The sequence below is a fragment of the Acartia tonsa genome, chromosome 2 (genome assembly GCF_053477335.1).
Source record: "Acartia tonsa isolate MP-2025a chromosome 2, ASM5347733v1, whole genome shotgun sequence".
NCBI classification, from domain to species: Eukaryota; Metazoa; Arthropoda; class Copepoda; order Calanoida; family Acartiidae; genus Acartia; species Acartia tonsa.
In genome coordinates this window covers 3,066,936-3,087,401 of record NC_137261.1, presented here as the reverse complement: position 1 = coordinate 3,087,401, position 20,466 = coordinate 3,066,936, and the positions used below count along the sequence as shown (strand labels likewise).

The 20,466-nt window shown below is 31.0% G+C and overlaps 1 protein-coding gene across 5 annotated transcripts in view; it reads right to left on the bottom strand.

The window, feature by feature from the left end:
• Positions 1 to 18,502, bottom strand: part of LOC145333993 (G protein-activated inward rectifier potassium channel 3-like) — a 32,938-nt gene extending 14,436 nt beyond the window's left edge. For 4 of the 5 annotated variants that reach the window (XR_013884668.1, XR_013884671.1, XM_080179270.1 and 1 more), the window contains exons 1-13: positions 18,235 to 18,502; positions 16,541 to 16,624; positions 9,557 to 9,681; positions 7,647 to 7,733; positions 7,328 to 7,387; positions 7,201 to 7,254; positions 7,021 to 7,079; positions 5,454 to 5,515; positions 4,418 to 4,505; positions 3,891 to 3,950; positions 3,619 to 3,670; positions 3,044 to 3,139; positions 2,304 to 2,418 (exon numbers count right to left, since the gene is read on the bottom strand). Coding sequence is in view for 3 of the 5 variants with exons in the window: in XM_080179270.1 (XP_080035396.1) it covers positions 2,304 to 2,418; positions 3,044 to 3,139; positions 3,619 to 3,670; positions 3,891 to 3,950; positions 4,418 to 4,505; positions 5,454 to 5,515; positions 7,021 to 7,079; positions 7,201 to 7,254; positions 7,328 to 7,387; positions 7,647 to 7,733; positions 9,557 to 9,681; positions 16,541 to 16,624; positions 18,235 to 18,300 (1,008 nt within the window). In the remaining 2 variants the exon portion in view is untranslated. The remainder of the gene's footprint in view (positions 1 to 2,303; positions 2,419 to 3,043; positions 3,140 to 3,618; positions 3,671 to 3,890; positions 3,951 to 4,417; positions 4,506 to 5,453; positions 5,516 to 7,020; positions 7,080 to 7,200; positions 7,255 to 7,327; positions 7,388 to 7,646; positions 7,734 to 9,556; positions 9,682 to 16,540; positions 16,625 to 18,234) is intronic. The other variant, XM_080179290.1, reaches the window with a different exon arrangement.
• Between the last annotated feature and the right edge of the window lie 1,964 nt (positions 18,503 to 20,466).

Sequence of the window (20,466 nt, the reverse complement as noted above, 5' to 3'; positions counted from 1 at the left end):
GGGTTCGGGGAAGGGCCAACGGCCCTCCCCCGAGTCCTGGGGAAGGGGTCTGCCGACCCCCTCCCTCTGTCTAAAATTAATGATTGAATCTGACAAGCTTTATTATGGTTAACGGTATTGTTAATTCCCCCCACCCTTTCCAGGGATGGGGGATCATTATTGCCCAAACTGACTATTGTATATGTATTATAATGCTTTTATGTTATGATTATTTATTCCTATCTGTGTAATTATTGTTTGTTGTATATAGCTTTAGTACTCTTTAGACCTGCAATAAAGTGACAACTGAAATAGATGTTGATTATTATTTGGTGAATGCTAGAGAAGCGTAGCTTCTCTATAGTAAGGTGTCCACGTCTGTCACACTGCCGTAATCTAATTGAACTCCGGTGTCTGCCATTTATCCTCGGCGGATACCACATAATCTTGTATTTAAATGAGATTCTTTCACTTTTTATTTCATTTTTTTTGTAAAAAAAATTCCTTACAGAAAAAAGGGCAAACAGATCAGGTTGAGGCCTGATTGACCCAAATGGGCCCTTTAGCTAACATTACAAAACTCTTGATTTTCTGTCCGTCTAAAATGACTTTATGACATTAAATAATAATAGTCATGGCCGACAAAGTATTGATAAGGCATAATCTAAAAGACATCAGAGGCATGCAAAAAATACAAATTTGAAAAACACATATTCATTAATTTAAATCAACTTAAGACAAGGTCAAATGTGTTCATAAGTTGAGCAGCTTAGAAACTTAGATTGTAGTAAAAAAACTGTTATTTAAAAAATAACAGGAAAATAATATAATTAAATAGACTCTAAATATCAAAACTGATTAAACGAACCTTGTGAGCCAAAGTAAATTATATTGACGAACATACAGACAGATTAATTATAGAGCACAGTAGAGTAGCTACTCAAAAAGCCTAGATCTACAAAATAGTGGGGGAGTGAGTGCGGGAAGAAGTTAAAGTGAAACCTTCAATGTTAAATTAGAGATAAATATGCTGTTTATTCGGTGGATCAACACACAAAAAGTTTAGGTGATACAAGCTAAGTAAAGTAGAAACATAAGATTATACCACTATCTCTAAAAAAAACTGAGAAACCCAAATCCCACTTAAGTTTTCAAATGCTTAAGTGAGCAAATAAACAGACAAACATTCCCTTTGGAGACAACATTTTTCGCTTTATTCCTTTTACTTCCGACCCAAATTAGTGTATATTCCCCTGGTTGAGTTATCATATGTCATTCGGACTGACGGACAGAACCTAGTTTTAAAGTGGCAACAATACAAAAAAACGTTGTTATTTTTATTGACTTATGTAGAGTGAAAGGTGCCAGGTTTAATTATTTGATTAGAAGAGCTTTCCTTAAGTACACGGATTGATACACAAATAGATTGCAGTATAGTAGGATATATTTAAGTAAGAATAAGATAGATACTTGAATAGATTACTTAGAAGAAGGATAGCTTTTTTTCAGTACACAGAGATTACTGTAGTACACTTAGACTAATACAACGATAGATTACTGTATATTAGGATCACAGAATATCTTTTATTATGATAGCTATTCTTAAATACATATATACAAAAAAAATTGCAGTGAAGCAGGAGAGTCAGTGTACCAATAAATGTGATGACATAAAATTGAAAAGGAAATTTGTATTTGAATAGCAAAGTTATAAAGTTCTTAATTATTTACAAGAATAAAGGTAGATTTAATGATTATAGATATACAGAAGCAACTTTGCAAAGATTCTTGGTTTAGAACGATCATAAATAAGTTTTATAGAAACCAGCTCCCCCCCCCCCCCCAAAAAAAAAATACACAGTAACCAATTGAATATCAAACTGACTCAAGCACAAAAACACTCACATGAGATTCATTGCGCTTTAACTACACCCACAAACACACACATACATAAACACACAAATAAGGAAAGACATTGAATTCTAGTGTTGATTATATGTGAATTTTTCCAAGCTTTTATGCATTTTTTCAGGCACTAACACATTCGTAAAATTGTCAACAAACAAATACTTGTTCAATATTAAAAAGAATATTATTGAAAATACAAAAAAAAGCATATTTTTAACAATGAATGAACAACCATTAAATAAATAGAAACAGATTCAGTTATCATTTCAGAATTATTCTTGGCCATACCTTGCCTATATATCAACAATTCAGTAAGAGCATCTTTGCAATTAGCTAGACAGCTCAGAAAGTCCTATGGATTATTATTTATGATTATAGAGAAGCTTTGCTGCTTATAAAATAATTGAACTATTTACCTTGAGCTCTGTTTGATGATAGGGTTGTACCTCTCCTTCCTGAGTGACCCGTTTACTAATGAGTATTGCTCGTACATGGGCCTCTACCAGAGAGGAATTCCTCATATTTCCAACTCTAAACATAAAGAATTTTGGGTATAGTCCCTTTCGTAACATCGCACCTTATGGGGCGATTATTCGTATTTTTCACATTAGCTTTTCTCCTATTTCTAGCCCTTGCGGGGGGGCTTTAACCCTGTGGGGCCATTTACCTAACCCTGTGGGGCAATCACCTAACCCAATATAACCTAACCTAACCTTAAAAAAACCTATGAAAAGCCATTTTAAAAAATACGACGAATCGCCCCTTATGGGGCGATGTTACGAAAGGGACTATTCCCAGAATTGGTTTTATGAATGTGACTTAAATTGATTTCTTGCTTTATATGCCTCAGATAAGTTATTTATGATTATAATCAATTTTACCAATTGGTTAATGCGGCCAAACTGAAAAGTCATGTATAGCATCGAACTACAGACAATTTTACACGAATATTAAAATAAATATCAAACTGAATACCAGTTTTGCTAGCCTGGGCCTTCCTTTGGGTCTAACGAAGCTGGTTTTAATCTTTTTATTTTTCAGTTGAGTATAAGCGGAAAGCTGTCTAAAATACTATATAAATATCTATCATTGTATTTATCTGAAATATAGTCAAATCAAATTCCTCTTAATTTTGATTCTGTAATAAGAGACTAACCTAAATAGAAGGTTGTTGAAACCATCTCTTCTGCAAACAACAGCATTCTTGCTGAACATCAGGGTTTGAGATCTTTTCTTAGGGCGGGATAGCTTACTAAAAAGAAATTTAGGTTTAACAGTTATAAACTTTATTTATTAACACATTTTCCACATATTAAAAACAAATTACTTTTAATATAAAAACCTAAGTGTTTCTTTTCTTTTTCGAGAAGCTTATATTCTTTATCTGCTATTTAAAAGAGTCCTTAATTAATTAATGTTTTTGGAAAAATGACTAGATTTTTGTTCCTTAGCTTAGTAGCGGGTACGTCCCTAGAGGACTCTACCTATGCTTTCAATTTTCTGTGGGGTATTTTTTCCAAGGACTTTTTCTGGAAGGGACGAGGTAAAATTCTCCAAAATATTGATAAACCTTGTTTGAACCTATATGCAGCTTAATTGTAAAGGAGAACCGTATCGGTTTGGGTGTTAGCAATATCGCTTTCAACAGACATTATGTTACATTTATATTGTTATTTCTAAATAAAAAAAAGTACTTAGATTTTAAGAAAACTAAAAGAAAGAATTACCCACCTGAAAATAATTCCCACCATGCAGGCTTGGATCATTACTCCTGCTATTGACTATAACAACAATAAACTTTAATTCATACAGGTTTCATACCAATTGATTCCTTTTTGATTTATACACAAAAAAAGTTTTGAAATAGTGTAAATCTTAAAAGCAGACAAGATAAAAAAATATTTTAGAATTTTTAAGATTAATGAAATAAACATAGATCCGTAGATAATGTATGGGAAACTATGAAACTATGGCGATATAAAAATTATTTTTATTGTTTTCCTGAATACACATTAATAGAATTGCTTCTGGACATTCCTCTGTAGTCTGACGCCCACCATAACCTGTGCAATTATTATCATTATTTTAATAAAATCATTGGTTTTCCAATATTTTTCAGTATCTAAATCCTTGGCGTGTTTGTTATGGGGGGAAAACATTTGTGTCTGCCTGTCCAAGGACGGCCAAGCTTTTTTATTTGGAAGGGGGGGGGGGGTAAAAAATTGAAAATTAAAATCATCAGGGGAGGGGGGGGGGGGATGGTAATCTTTATATCATAGAGGCAAGGACGTCCAAGCTTTTAAATTTTTTTTTGGAGGGGGGGGGGAGTAAAAATAAAAAAAATTTAAGGGGGTTTATCACCCCTTTCCCTCCCCCTTTTGGAAGTCCCTGTGTCTGACCTTCTGTTATGATAAGCTATGCCGATTTTTATTAGTTGTGCACTTATTTATGTCCACTTACTTCCCCAATCCTACCCTTCCCTCTTCTTTGCTCCCCTTTACTATGTGAAAATATGTCAAAAATAGATTACCAATGGTATGTTGGGTTTCTATACTGAAGAGAAAAACAGAGGCAAAATTGTGAATTTCATAGACACAAGGTTTCCAACCTGAACTTTCCTAAACAAACATATAAAATAATTAAGATACCTAATTATTTAACTTACATAACACTAAAAAATGTAGACAATTTAATATTTGCCTCTTTATAATGTTGTAAAATAAATTTTTAAACAATTTTGTAGAGGGAGAAAGTCACTCAAAAATTAGCTATGGTGGCGTCATAAAAATGAGGAAGAAGAGAGGAGAAGTGGGAAAGAGAGATAGATAATCACTCATTTTTATCTCGTCAAATGGCTAACTTTTTTAGTGACTTTCTCCCTCTACAAATTGTTTAGTTTTTCCGAAAAAAAATATATTATTGATTAAATACTATTTTGTAATTACCTGCGTTTTCTCCTTTAAATTGCTGCTTGGAAGATAAAAATAGATTAATTTGTGTGTAAGACGTAAAAGTTATTTTTTTTTCATGAAAATGCTGTTAAGTTATAATAATCATTATGTCCCTTGCAGAATTTTTACAGGTTTTTTTTAATGGAATAAAAGTATTGCTTAATTTAACCCACTTAGCATTGACAGAAATTGATAATTAATACCTCATTTTCTTTATTAACGTGGGCCATATTGTATTAGAAAATAACATTTCATGGTTTAACTAAATAGAGAAATATGATTATTAATTTATATCAATGGTAAGTGGGTTAAATTATGCAATACTTTTGTTCCATTAAAAAAATATCCTGTAATTAAGTTTCTCGTATTTATTCGAATCCGGTGGATAGGAACCAGTTCTCATCCATACGAAAAAACTATGTCTAGCATCGTATTATATTCAGTTTTCTACGAATATAGAAATGTACAATCATAAGATTAAAACTAGTTTTTTTAGTTGGTGCCTTCGGCACCACGGGGCTAAAAAACTAGTTTTAATCGTATAATTGTACATTCTATATCCGCGGAAAGCCGTTTATAATACGATACGAGAAATAACTATTATAAGTTTGTAACCTGCTGTGAAGGTAAATGTTCTTTTTCTAAATCACCATGTAGATACACTATCAACCACCATACTAAACACAAAAGAGCATGAAATGGACTTTCATCCATCATGTCTTCTATAATACAAAGTAGAACGATGTCTGTCTGTCCGTCTGTCCGTCTGTCTGTCTGTCCCTTAAGATCTCGGTAACCACTGAACCGATCGGATTCTACTCTTCAGGGTATCTACCTATTGGTCCTGTGGTGGTTTTAAGCTATTTTCTTCGGGGGTGGGACCCCCCCCAAACCCCCCAAAAACAAAAAATTCCTCCCCCATTTTTATCACCTCTTGGGGCAAAGCCCCTAGAGGCTTGGGGCGAAGCCGCTAGTATTGTATAAAGTAGTAAGATTACGATAACTAATAAGCCGATTGAGTACTCCATTCTATGGAAGCTTCACATATGTCCCTGGATTGTTTTAATGCGAGCTTATATAATTTATAGTATAATTGTTATAGTTTTGACTTTAACAATGTGGTTGATGATTTATCTCATACTAGCGGCTTCGCCCCTAGCCTCTAGGGGCTTTGCCCCAAGAGGTGATTAAAAAAAATAAGGCGAAATTCGTTAAAGGACCAAGGAAATCTTCTACAAAACCTAAAGAACCTAGGAAATCTTCTACAAAACCTAAAGAACCTAGGAAATCTTCTACAAAACCTAAAGAACCTAGGAAATCTTCAGCAAAAAAAAAAAAAAAAAAAAAAAATGGGGGGGAGATTTTTTTGTTTTTGGGGGGGTTGGGGGTGTCCCACCCCCCAAGAAAATAGCTTAAAACCACCACAGGACCAATAGAAATATACCCTGAAGAGTAGAATCCAATCGGTTCAGTGGTTACCGAGATCTTAAGGGACAGACAGACAGACAGACGGACAGACGGACAGACGGACAGACGGACAGACATCAAGCTACTTTGTATTATAGATAGGTCCCTGGATGGTTAAAGGCTTTTTTTTTTAGATAAGTCTTGGGAAAGTTTTAGGCTATTTTTTTAGATAAGTCTTGGGATAGTTTTAGGCTATTTGTTTTGCTTTTCCCATCACTTCGAAAATACAGAGCTTCTAGATGCTAGGGGCGCATCGAATGGTTGAATTAAAATATTGGTATAGTTTTGACTTTAACAACGTGCTTGATGGTTTATCTCAAATTCTTTTTAATTCAACCATCGGATGCGCCCCTAGCATCTAGAAGCTCTGTATTTTCGAAGTGATATGAAAGCAGAAAAATAGCCTAAAACTATCCCAAGACTTATCTAAAAAATAGCCTACATCCATCCTATATGAGATAAACCATCAACCACATTGTTAAAATCTAAACTACAACAATTATACTATAAATCCTCATACTAAAGTTAACTATCAACCGCTATAATAAAGTCAAACAAGTTAGAATTAAAATATCAACCATAATCTAAAGCAAAAAATTATTTAAGATGAACTTTCAAGCACCGTATTAAAGTTGAAATATAAAACTAAAACCTTATGTCATATTATCACCTAAAATTTAACTAATTACAAACATATTTGAAAAAGTTTCCTTACCTAAACCAAAGGCAAGCCAGGACAATATAAAACTCATCATAAATAACAAATGTACATATCTAAAAATAAAGATAGTGATAAAATTTGTATTTTTTTTTCTAATTTAGGATTTTTTCCTTCACTTAGTAGACTTTTAAAATATTATTGATGATATTTAATAAAAATTTATTCAATTTTTACCTCCATTGCATATCTAGCATTGTGTTAAATAAATCTCGAAAATATTGTCGTTTTCTAAAAATAAAGATAAAATGTAAAAAATATATTTAATGTTTAATTTCGGTATAGCATTATGAAATTTTTTTACCTCCTTGAAACTTTTGTCTTTCCAACATTGACTGAACCATTTTTAGATACTATTCGTTTCCTAGGAAAAAACATATTTTTGCATTGATATGTAAAAACATATTATAAAAAAATCATCTAGAGAGGGGGGAAGTTAATGGAAACCCCCTTAAAAATTATTATCTCTTTCTAATTTTAATTAAAGCTTTTTTATCTCCTTTTGATATGTATGGTATTTTAATAACTAAATCTAATGTTAAAACTAGTTTTAATTATAAAAGTTTATTTTAATATCCGCAGAAAGCTGTATATAATACAATGCGATAAATAACTATTCCTACCTCAATTTTTCAGAGTGTGGCTCCATGCTAAAATTTAGAAATGATTTTCCTTTCATTTCATACTTTAACAATTCTCCAAGTCCAGGCCTTAAAAGAAAAAAAAATAGTATATTATAATACTTTTTTTCGTAATTTAATTAATATCCAAATAATCCTTAAAATAAAGAAAAAGCATGTCTATCTGTATGTCTATACCGAAGGAAATAGCAACCTGTTGAACTGATAGGGTTCTCCTTTACAGTGTAGCTTTTCATAGGTCCTGGAAAGGTAAATAGCCATTTGGGGGTAGGGTACTACAGTCCAGATACCTCCCATGAAAAATCGCAAAAAAAATAAAGCGCCACCCAACAGATATTTTTGGTAAATAGCTGATCTTAAAATAGATTGGAAAGAAAATATTTTACGTAGTTATTTATATATAGGACTTGATATCATTTCATATCCTGTGTGTCAATGTATTTAAAAGATATCGACAGGTATATCTTTTTAGTAAGGCTTCTTATAAATGCCTCCAAGCAGTTTTTGGCTCTATACTATTTTTTTTACATTAAACAAGGACATATAGTTTGCTTTTTTCTGTATTCCTTCTGGTTGTGTCAGAAAATCGGAAAACTCAGTTTTATTTAAATAACTTATTCTAAACCAAAAGTGAAACATTCTAAGGACCTTTACACTTGTTTTTGACTTAAACTTAATAGTACAAAAACGTTTACATGAAATAAATAAAAAAATAACTTCCAGAAATATTTTGAATGTCAAATACCTGCCCTAAATGTCTATTGCTTAATAGATAATTAGTTTAACTTCACGAAAATTGTTCAAAAAATGTTTGAATTTTCATTAAGATGACAGGGATAAGCTAGGCAGAGTAAGAAAAATTATTTTGCATCAAAGTTTTTGTTAATAAACAAGGACATTGGACAATTATCGTAGCGAATTAAAAAATTGTTAGGAAAACGTCTATAAGAGGTTTTTTTTTTGAAAGTTTATGTTTTATTAGCTGTGTTACTAAAACATTTTCACTGACCAAAGGCGAGGGCAATATTTTTCTCTCCAAGTGCTATATCCTATCCTAGTCGCTATGTTCATTAAGAAAATGTTTGTGAAATTAACAGTTTTCTTATTTAAGTATGGACAATATGAGAAGAATTTTCTAATGATGGAAAACTATCACCTCTAATTTTTTCTTTTATTTTTGACAATTCCGCATGCTTTTAGAAATTTTGATATATTAAAAGTAATAAAATCTAAATTATTTTAATTGTAGATTTTCAAAACTTTAGGTTAGCTCTGAATTGTAAATCTAGAAATTTGAATATTAAGACTTTTTCAGAGGGTCTTAGTATCTCTTTATTGATTATCAAGAGTTCAATTTGTTCATAATAAACATGATCTTTTAAGATTTGTCAACTCCTAAAATTTACATAATTTAACATTCTTGCCACCTTACTAGGTAATTACTAGAACGATGCAAAACTTATTCGGATTACATGGTTATGACTCTAAAGATAATGTCTACTCGGAGCATACAATAACTTGTACATTTACAATATATATAATCAAGTATTTAAAAACAGTTAATAAACAATTGAACAACTTAAAGCTTTGCTTCATAAGCCGTAATTGTGAAGGTCTATTTGCCTCTCTATGTCTGCTTCAGCACTCATTTTATCATACTTGTTTTTATAATATAAGAAAACGAAGTAGTGGGTTTTGTCGTATTTTCACATTAACCTATATTCTATTTCTAGCCCTTGTGGAGGGACTCTAACCCTGAGAGGCCTATTTCCTAACCCTGAAGGGCAATCATTAACATTTACATAACCTCACCTAAAATAACCTATCAAAATTTTCTGTGAAAATACGACGAACCCGCTACTTCGTTTTCTTTCCATGATCCAAATGTGTACCTGGACATAGATCTTGGTTTATTTGCGCCCTGCAGACCCTTCATCCCGTTGAACCCGTCCATAGATATGTTGCAGTCGTTAGACATCCTCCCGAACTCGGACTGCGTGTCCACGGGACGGTCAACCTAAACAAAAAGATTGTTCAAAGATTGGGGAAAAAGTTTTTTTAAAAAATAATTGTCTGTCTGTCTTTAAGAATTCGCAAAAAGAAGTTTTTTTGGATGCTTTTAATTTGCTTTATGTACTAATTTGCGTCTGCCTGTCCAAATTGTAATTATCAATAATGTTTAAATAAGAACTTATTCCAGAAGTTAGACCTTTGAAATAAATTAGATTGTAAAGTTTATTAGAAAGACTTAAATTAAGGTAAATATAAAACCAACTATGCTACAAATGCATTACTGACTGAAAGATTAAGATATAAAAGTTTTTTGACACCATATCCGCCGAAAAAGTATTTACTTAGGAAAATTCTGGATATATGTGCTTTTAATTCAAAATTTCCATTGTAAATTCATCAACAGGGATAGTTATTCAGTGCAATTTAAATCATGTTATATTTGTGTAATCTTCTCATTTTTTGCCTTCTTTTCTATTCCTCAATACAAAATTACTTTTTCTTAACCTATATTTTAGAAAAGGGGGGGGGGGAGACTTGACTATAAATTATACTGGTACCCAAAGTTTTATAAACACGATTTCTAATTTCTTGCCTTTAGCTTTGGGTATTTCATTAAATCCTGATAGTTTTGTAATACAAAGCATTGGTGTTCAAACTTTTCAACGTATAATTTTAATCATAAGAAGGGTTTTATTTTATATATCTTAATTGGAAGTGGAGTGGACATCAATTTATCGTCCATTGTCTAATGATCAATTTTGTTAAAACATATATTTTATAAAAGTCCACAATAAGAATATTCTAGTGGAGGGGTTGGACATTGGTCTGTTAATTATAGTTGTCTTCAAAGGTTTATAAAAACGATCTTCATTCGTTGGCTTCGGTACTATCAACAGATTTTTATGGGGTTGTAGTCAAAACCTTTGTGCACCAATAATCTTAATTTACTACACGGTTTATTTATCTTAATTAGGGATTAACATCAATTATCACCCATCGTCTTATCACATAATATGAATATCTGTTCTTGTAGCTGCATATGTATGAATGTATTTACTACTCCTGGAATGCGAGACGTAATTGAGGTAAAGTTTTTAGGTAATTATCTAATTAAGGGTGTTCCTTTACTTCCGCCTATTAACACATAAATTAATCATTGTCACATTAAAAAAAACATTGTACATCCCCAATGATGATAGATGAAACAACCCCTTCTGTAGATTTAAAATAATGATTGAAAGGTTTGGACACTAAACCAATCAATCAAATTTCAGTACAAGTCCCCAAATTGTTAAGGCAACGAATAAGAAACCTTATTATAAAACGTTGGAGGCTTCTGAATGAACAGTCCAATGTCCCCTTTCTCTCTCTCTGTGTCTGTTTATTCAGTAATATGATACATGTGCAGAAGAGAACGCACACCCAATTAAGGGGTAGACAAAAGTAAAAAATAACTTTTCTTATCTTTTTAAAAAGACAATTCTTACTGTAATTGCTTTAACTTCTATTTTCCGTTGTTTATTTTATACAGTTACAAGAGACAAAACATTAACCTCTTCTCTGCATGTTTTTCATCATTCGAAAATATACCTAATAATGCCTTTGATATCTATAATACAAAGTAGCTTGATGTCTGTCCGTCTGTCCGTCTGTCCGTCTGTCTGTCCCTTAAGATCTCGGTAACCACTGAACCGATTGGATTCTACTCTTCAGGGTATATTTCTATTGGTCCTGTGGTGGTTTTAAGCTATTTTCTTGGGGGGTGGGACACCCCCAACCCCCCCAAAAACAAAAAAATCCCCCCCCCCCATTTTTTTTTCTTTCTTTTTTTTTTGCTGAAGATTTCCTAGGTTCTTTAGGTTTTGTAGAAGATTTCCTAGGTTCTTTAGGTTTTGCAGAAGATTTCCTAGGTTCTTTAGGTTTTGTAGAAGATTTCCTAGGTTCTTTAGGTTTTGTAGAAGATTTCCTTGGTCCTTTAACGAACTTCGCCTTAATTTTTTTAATCACCTCTTGGGGCAAAGCCCCTAGAGGCTAGGGGCGAAGCCGCTAGTAATTATACATAGTAGTAAACTCGAAAGAATATTTTTTTTAAAGATACCAATTATTAAAAATTAATCATTGGAAATTGAAAATAAATTACAACATTATTTCTATAAAAAATATGAAGATTGAAAATATTGTTCAGCAAGACATAAAACATTTAGGGCAGACAAGAATATCTTTACAAATGTAATAAATGTCAGGGATCTAAAGGGATAAGAAAATTGCCTATAAATTTAAGTACATCCCCAATAATAATACACCCAATTACCCCTTTTGTAGATTACAATTAGTTGTTGAAACATTTGGACACTCAACTTCATGAACCGACCAATCAAAATCCAATAAAAGTCCCAAAAGTGGTAAAGACAACAAATAAGAGACCTTATTATAAAACTTTGGGGACTAGTGTTTCAAACAGCCCAATATCCCCTCCCCCCTCCTGTCCTTCTCAGGTCACGGCACATTATTGACAGTTTATTTGTTCAGGCAAATCTGGGGTGTCATTGTCCACGGGAGCGAGGAAAGATTGATGCATTCACAAAGCCAGCTGTCACAAAATGTCAAAATATTTTTTTATTGTCCTAATGTTTCTTGTAATGATTTGCTAAAGAAATATGAATAGCATATTTTTAAATACTTAAATAAAATTTTCTAAGTAAAACGGATTAAGAAATGAAATTTAAGTAATTTCATAATCAGGGAACTGCAGCCGCAATTATACGGGTTGACTGTCATTGACGAAAAGTAAGGCGACTCGGCTGGGGTTTAGTAAATCAACTGAAAAAAAAAGAAATGTAGTTTAACAAAAATCTAGAAAAATAAAGGGGCGAGCCGTTGAATTTGTTGGTATATATCCGCTATTAAAAACATTGGGCGTCAGAAGATTTATCCAATCTTGCAATTGCAGATTATAAGGTGGCTAATAGACTTGCTCTGCTAGGTGGCTGATTTTAAACAACCTATTTTATTAAATAGTATGTTCTTTCTAAAATTTAGATTTAAGTGTAAAAAATTATTGATTATGTTCCTTAAAGCTTGTATAAGTTAAACAAATAAGCAAAAAAAAGAATGTATGTATGTTCAAAAACTAATTTGTTTGAACAGGGAAATTTTCTCAAAAACACGCCTTTTGGTAAAACCCTGTTCATGCCACTCTTTGGATCGTATAATGTAATGGATATTCCTAGTCTTTAATCCACTTCCAAAAATGCTAAACCTTAAATACATCTAAATTATTTTATAGTTATGTTAATTTTATAAAACAACGTTCAATTGAAATATATTCTTAGAATACCTAACCGTCTCCTTGTACAAATGAATTTGCTTTCTGCCTAGAAACAAATTACCAATTATCTAATTTCAGAATCTATTTCAATGTGCAAAATTGCTGTAGTTTTTATTCTGAAATTTCTATATAATTCATTAAAATTTATTATCTAAAGTTTCAAACAATTTCCTTATCATAAAAAGAATGTTTTTTCTTTACTTTAAGATCTTACCTACCACTAGACACCTGAATTTTAGAAGTGCTTAGTCGAGCATAGAAATAAATTTTAAAAAGGGGTGTGGATAATGGTTTTTCGTATGACATAGTAATTTTTTAAAGCAATTCTATATATCTGTTCCTTTTTTACTTTTAAATATAAGAAAGAATGAGTTCAAGTCTCATCTTATTCAAAACATATTTTGATAATAGTCAACGAACCTTAGCAATATAATAACTACGAACACCTTTTAAATCAAAACAATATTTCATTGAAAACATCTGAAAGGGTTGAAAGTGCATCTTTAGGTTTTGAAAATGAGACACTTCATTTGTTTTACTTAATTATTATTTTTTTTGGGGATTTAACAGTTGTAAAAAAAAATGATTTCTGATTAATTTAAGTGGTCAATGTAGAGATGATATAAATATTGGGAATTATCTCCTTAATATAAAAATTTAAAATATGTAAAATATTCAATCAAAAAACATAAAAAATTGTGTTCAATAATCAAGGCACAAAATTTGACACAAATTCCATATGAACAAGGAACTTCTTATTAAGAAATAGCACAGAAATTGCAAGCTAACAAAATAGTTGAGAAAAAAAATTCAATTTGACTATAAATTTTGACAAGTCGCAATTTTGATTTTATACTTCCACCACAGTGCATTCGAAGGTGCTTTGACTTTTGTCTCAGAACCTAAATTAAGACATAGTGCATTTCATTACCCTAGGTTAGGTAACTTCATTTCACTTTTCAATAAAATCTGAAATGCAGCCGTTTTTGAGAAAATTAGATTTAAAAATTTTAAGTTCAATTTTCAACCACTAGGAGTTACCGCAGAATCATGACAAGAAAAGAAAAGATTTTTTATCTAAAATTTTGAACAAGTTTGCTTTTATGAAGTCTTTCATAAAACCTCTCTATATATGATTTATTTAAGACTGAATTTCCGTGACCTTAACAAAGCAACTGATAAAAATGGCCATTAATTAACTCCATTCAGGAGTGGTTTTATAAAAAACTTTATAAAAGCAAACTTATTCAAAATTTTAAATAAATAATATTTGCTTTTCTTGTCATGATTATGCGGTAACTCCTAGGGGATGAAAATTGAACTTGAAATTTTCAAATCTAATTTTCTCAAAAACGGCTGCATTTTAGATTTTATTGAAAAGTGAAATAAAGTTACCTAACCTAGGGTAATGAAATGCACTATGTCCCAATTTAGGTTCCGACACAAAAGTCAAAGCACCTTTATACGCATTGTGCCACGTAAATTCAAAATCTACGGAATGTTTGCCTTTTCCAACTTAAAATAAATTCTAGACGGTATTGTTGAATAATCCATGATTAGGCATCTTAGTTCAGTAATTAAATATAATTTTTTGTTAATTCTTTTAATAAACAAAATATGGTAAATCATGTCCATCAAAGTTCTTCGACGGATAGACGGACTGACGGACTGACGGACTGACGGACATTACTTAATTATAGAGTAGCCAAGCTGATAAAAATTGGATCTTTTTTAATTAAGTAAAAAATGCTTAGGTAGTCAGAATGTTAATGGGGAAAGCTTATACACCCAAATAAAAACTTAATTTGTCACTTGAAAGACATGGAAACATGACGAGAGGAATTTACATGCACAAGTATTTTTCCATTGGAAAAGCTGTAGAAATGTCTTTTTAAACAAGGAAAAATATAGTGATACAAAAGGCAACTTAAATTTAAATATCTTAAGGGGAAGGGGAAATATCTTCTTTTCTCTTGGAGGGGATAATCTCAAGATGAACTACCAGAGACCGTTGTAAGGCTAATTTCTGTTAGCTGTTTCAGGGATCTTAAGTAACATATGGGCAGACTCACATGCAATTACTTTGTTTTACTGGATATTAAAATCTTAAACTGAAAGAAATGAAGAAGGGGGAGGGGACAGATTTTTCACTTTTTGTAAACAGACCTAAAATTTAATTCCTTTGTGTTTTAGATCTGGTTATTAAAAGTCCTACAATCCCCTCCTTCCTTCTAAGTGGCCATCTTATTAATTCAAAAATCCATTTAAATGTTATTACATATCTTATTCAAATAATATTCTTTTCATAACATGAAACGAATTATAGAGTAGCAAAGCTTTGCTTAGCTTTGACAGTGTTAGTCTTAGATCAACGATGGAAAACAAAGAAAAACATTAAAAAGTTATTATTTCTTAATTTAAGCTTTCTAAGCAAACAGAAACAAAAATTGTATTATATAACATGTAATGTGTCTTTATGCAAAGTTAAGCTTTTTACAAAAAAATACTAAGAGGAAAAATTATCAAAATTCATTAACATTAATGATATAATTATCAGTGTATACTGACTACGTCTCTAGCATAAAGGCGTTTTGTCTGGAGAGAGATTGGAAACCTCTTTTTTACACAGAAAATTTTATCTTAGTAGTTTTTAAAAATGCGCAGCCAGGGACTAATACCAGATTCTTTAAAATAAAACTGATAATTTCCCTAAAAATCATTGTTAATAACTAAAATACCCTCCCTCTTATTTTTATATTACTTGATAATAAGGGTTGTTGACTAGTTTTTCAGGATTGGAGTCCCTAACCCTGCGTGGCCTTAACCCTGCTCTAAAATAACAAAAGAAAAACTACCTCATTATTTTTATTTCCTTAAAACTTAAAAAAAATAAGTAAGCATTCTGAGTAAAACCGCCTGAAAGTCCAATGAATATTATTTCTTAGAGAATTCAAAGATTCTCAGGCATCTAACATCAATGGGATCTGCATTGAGAAGGGCAGAAAAATAGTTTAAAAATAAACTTTCTAACATGGAGAGCCAAATCGGTTCGAATTTAAAACAGATAAAGGATTTTTCACTACTTTTTATAAAAACAAAATAAATTTTAAAATCATTATTTTTTTGTTTGCTTTGTTATAATTTTGTCCAACTGTTTATTAGCACAAGTGAGTAAAAAAAGTTAGATTTAGCAGTTCTCTCGGAAAAAAGCATCAAAAATGTTTAAAAGTTTGCTTTTAATGTACCCACGCGACAATTTGGTGTTTGTAGCAGTGGGCGGATGAGTCGATCATTGTTTACTTAAGCGGAGTCCTAACATTTTCTTTAATAAATTTGCAAAAGTTGACAAATGTAGGAATCAATATAAAACAAGCTATAGTCATATAATTACCTCTATTTGTCTGTTGGTTTCTAAACCGTTATGAAAAATGTAACCAAGAAAAACGTGTTCATATAATTTAAATCCGCCCGTTAAAATAAAATAGCGACCACAAAAATGCGGGAATTATTACATAAAAGCTGGTGGGATAATTACCTTAATCTGTTTGATGCCCCCTTTACCATCATCGACGGTAACCAGGGTGGGTCCGTCCTCATCATTATCACTGTCTCCAACATCCTGCCAGACAAAGCAACAACAAGGTTAGAAGCAGAGCACAGTTAATTCCAAAATTACTTTTTTCAGGTCTATTTTACAAAAAAAAAGCTAATTAAATTTGCACTAGACAGTAGAGAACCAACTGATTTATTGATCCCAAAATCTATATTTCATATGTATGTAATTGGTGAAAATTCAAAGACATTTAAAGTTTTGAAATCCATGGTTTTGAAAAACAACATATAGTTTATTTTGAATCAACAATTGTAATCTTCAACTTAAAAAATAATTGCATTATTAATAAGGTTTCTATATCCAAACAGATCAAATTACGTTGGTCCCCTACCGTTCATGTTTCAATATTTTTAGAGTTCCTTAAAAATATTAACAATTATGCATTTAGTATTTCTGGAATTAACTTCTATAGGGTTTTATAGCAAAACTGGCGAAATTTATAGCGAATAATATTACACAAAATATACAGGTTTAAAATAAAAAAAAACAATGGATTAAAATGTTGAAATTAGTGTGAACATTTATTTGTGCAAACTGCCTGTTTTTGCTTGTTTAGCAACATTAAATTCTCATGAAATCAATTTTATGAATACTCTTGAAGATCATAATATCTCAGATATATATTTTTTTAAACAAAAGCGTTGGCCAACATGGACAACGTTTACAAAGAAAATATTATAAAATTGAGAAAACATCATCCCTAAAAATTTATTAATTCGTAGGTGATTTTGGAACGGACCAACACAACTGTATCTGATAAAAACTGTATGTGTATTTGAACTACTCTAGGTTTAAGGTTATAAAAGAAACTCTAAAATACTTAATATCATCATGGTATTGCTAGCGGCCGAGGTAAGGTACAAAGAATAAAAAGCGAAGGATTAAAAATAAAGAAGTATAAGATATTTATTGCAATACGAATTCTCTAAGCTAACTGTTGCAAAGATTGATAAGATAAAATGATATTTTACATGTCCCTATAGTGAAAATCAAAAAAAAAAAAATATCATCTAAACTAACAGCAATTTTGTAAACTAAGGAAGGTGAATGAAATCGAAATTCTATTTATTAAAGGCACCTATGAAAACCAGAAGTAATAGTATTAAAAAATATGCCTAAAGCAATAGAAATGCAACATCAATAAATTTCAAGCAAAATTATAAAATTAACAGACTTGTATATTGTTCAATATTCTAATGTATAAGGGGTAGCACCGCCGCCGATGAAGCAACATAAATATAAGGGGCTGTTAGGATTTTGGTCAGGTTTTGGAATATAATAATTTTTTAAAGTTACTTTGCTAAAAAATGGTTTATGGTGTGGGTTTGATTTTATTGATATCTCGTAATTGATTCTAAGCCAGGCTCTCGTTTTAAACCATTTGTTTTACTGCCTCCCCCCTCCCCTTTATTTATATTTTGATCTAAAAAATATTAATTACGAGATTTCATTAAAAGAAACCTACCTTCCCCCCAATCACTTATTATTGATATAATTATTATAAGGAGTATTATCTATAGGAAAATATTGAATGAAAATTTAAATATCTGTGAGTTTTCTGCAAAAATTTCAAAGCAACAAAATGGTGGGCATATTTTCCTAAATTAGTATTTTACCTCTGGGTCTAATTCAGGATCGTGTTCCCAAATATCCTCCTTGGTCTTGTCTTTCTTCCAGAACATTATAGAATAATTCAGCTAGGGGCGCAGCTAATCCGCTTCAAGGTTTAAAATAATTCACTTGGACGAATTGTTTGTCATTTTCTTCCAAGCTTTTTTTTTTCATAAGATTCACTATTTTTACATGATAATTTCGTGCTTTTAAAGTTTACATATTATTCTTTAATTTTCATTTGTATATAATAACATCCGAATTCAAAGCATTCTTTCTGAAAAAATATAAAAATTATGCATATTTTTTAAATGGGAAATCTAAAAATAAAAGCATTAATGAAAATGTTTTGTTGTTTTGTTTGTTTTGTATTAATGACGTCAGTCCTTGTTGGAAATAAGGATTTGACATATACAGAAAAAAACTAAAATCTAAAAAATCATAAATAAAGGAAACTTAAAATTTTTTTTGCTTCAAAATAAAGATATTTGTAAACCAGGCTTCTCTTGAATTGATTGTTTAAATTTACAATAAATAAAGGGCCTCTAAAATATTGTATATTAATTATAATTTGTGATATTCAAAGCACCTAATTCTATAAATTATGTCGTTGAAAAGCAATATTCTAATTTTGAGAATAACTATTTTGTAGACAGAAACGATTTTTTTTAACTAGTTGCATATCCCAACAGATCTATAGTATAGATGTATAAACACACAACTACCTCCCTTCTTTTTTCAAAGACCTCTTTCGTCTGCTTCTAACTTATTTTCTGCTACTTGGTTGTGTTAATATTAGCGACACCATTGGTTGATTTTAATGACCCAATAGAAAGGTTGCTCAAGGTGGTTGCGATGGGGAGATACAGTTATTTAAACCTTTCTCCATCTAGTGTTTTACTCTAATCATATCCCTATAATCTCTGATGTTTTACAAATAATTTCAAATCTGTTGACATTTTATTTTTTCCTCTTTGCCTTTTTTTTCTTTTTTTGGGGCAAAGTGTTTCTCTAGCTTATATTTACTTTCAATTTTAGTATATGGGAGTTAACCAGGGATCTTAATGGATAAGACAATACATTTATGTACAAACCCAATTAGGAAAAACATAATTACCCCTTCTGTTGATTAAAATTATAGATTTAAACGTTTGGACACTGCCAGTAATTAACCAACCAATCAAATTGAAGTACCCAAATTTTTTAAGCCAGTTTATAAGAAAATGTGTTTATAAAACTTTTGGTACTAGTGTAATTTACAGTCCAATGTCCACTCCCTCCCACTTTATAATACCTACTAACTAATAATGTTGCTTAATAAGACCGCAAACTGTCACAACACCAAAAGATTAATTGGAAAGCACTTGAAGATGCTTAATATTAAATTATCTAATCCTATTACAACCTTAGATTATATGAAATTAGTTCTTTAAAGAGCAGCTTTACTCGTAATGTTTAAAAAATATGTAATATAGGTCAAAATTAATTGTTAATTAGTTATCTTTAAAAAGCAAGGAATGAAATATACTTTTATCCAAAAAAAATCATCATAGCATACATACGATAATTACATTCAAAGTGAGAAAAACTAAGCATTATAGAACCCAATTTTAAAATACAGAGGGTTTTGTATACAAAGGTACTTGTTTGTCTTTAGTTCTTTGTATTGAATTAGGAACTTTGTTTTCAATGGACAGATTAGCTTAAAACATTTATATTTAGGCAATTTTGAGCAGAAGGGCGGACAAACACAATTTACAAGGACAATTTCATTCATTTAGAACAGAAAAACATTCAAATTCCATGAATTAGGTTATTATATTGAGTGCTTTTATCATCTAAAATCAGACATTTTTAAACATATAAAAAAAACCGCATTATAAAAGTAAATTTTTCCCTCTTTATTGCTGACCTATATTTGTCATATTCTACCAAAAAAGTACTCACTACTTAATTTACATGATAGCAGCTGTGCCCCTAGCATCTAGGGGCTAATTACTCGAAGTCGGAGGGAGCGGTAGAAAATTGCCTTAAACTTTCCTAATACCTATATATGCATCTGAAATATCCTAAAACCATCAAATAAAGCTTTCCTAAAATGGAAAACTCAATCGCTCCAGTAATTAGCAAGATTTTAATGAACAAAAAAAAACAAAAAAAGCATAATACTTTATATTAAAGGATAATCTAAAACAGGACGGAAACTGTAAGTATTTGATTGACCGGATGAGTTCACC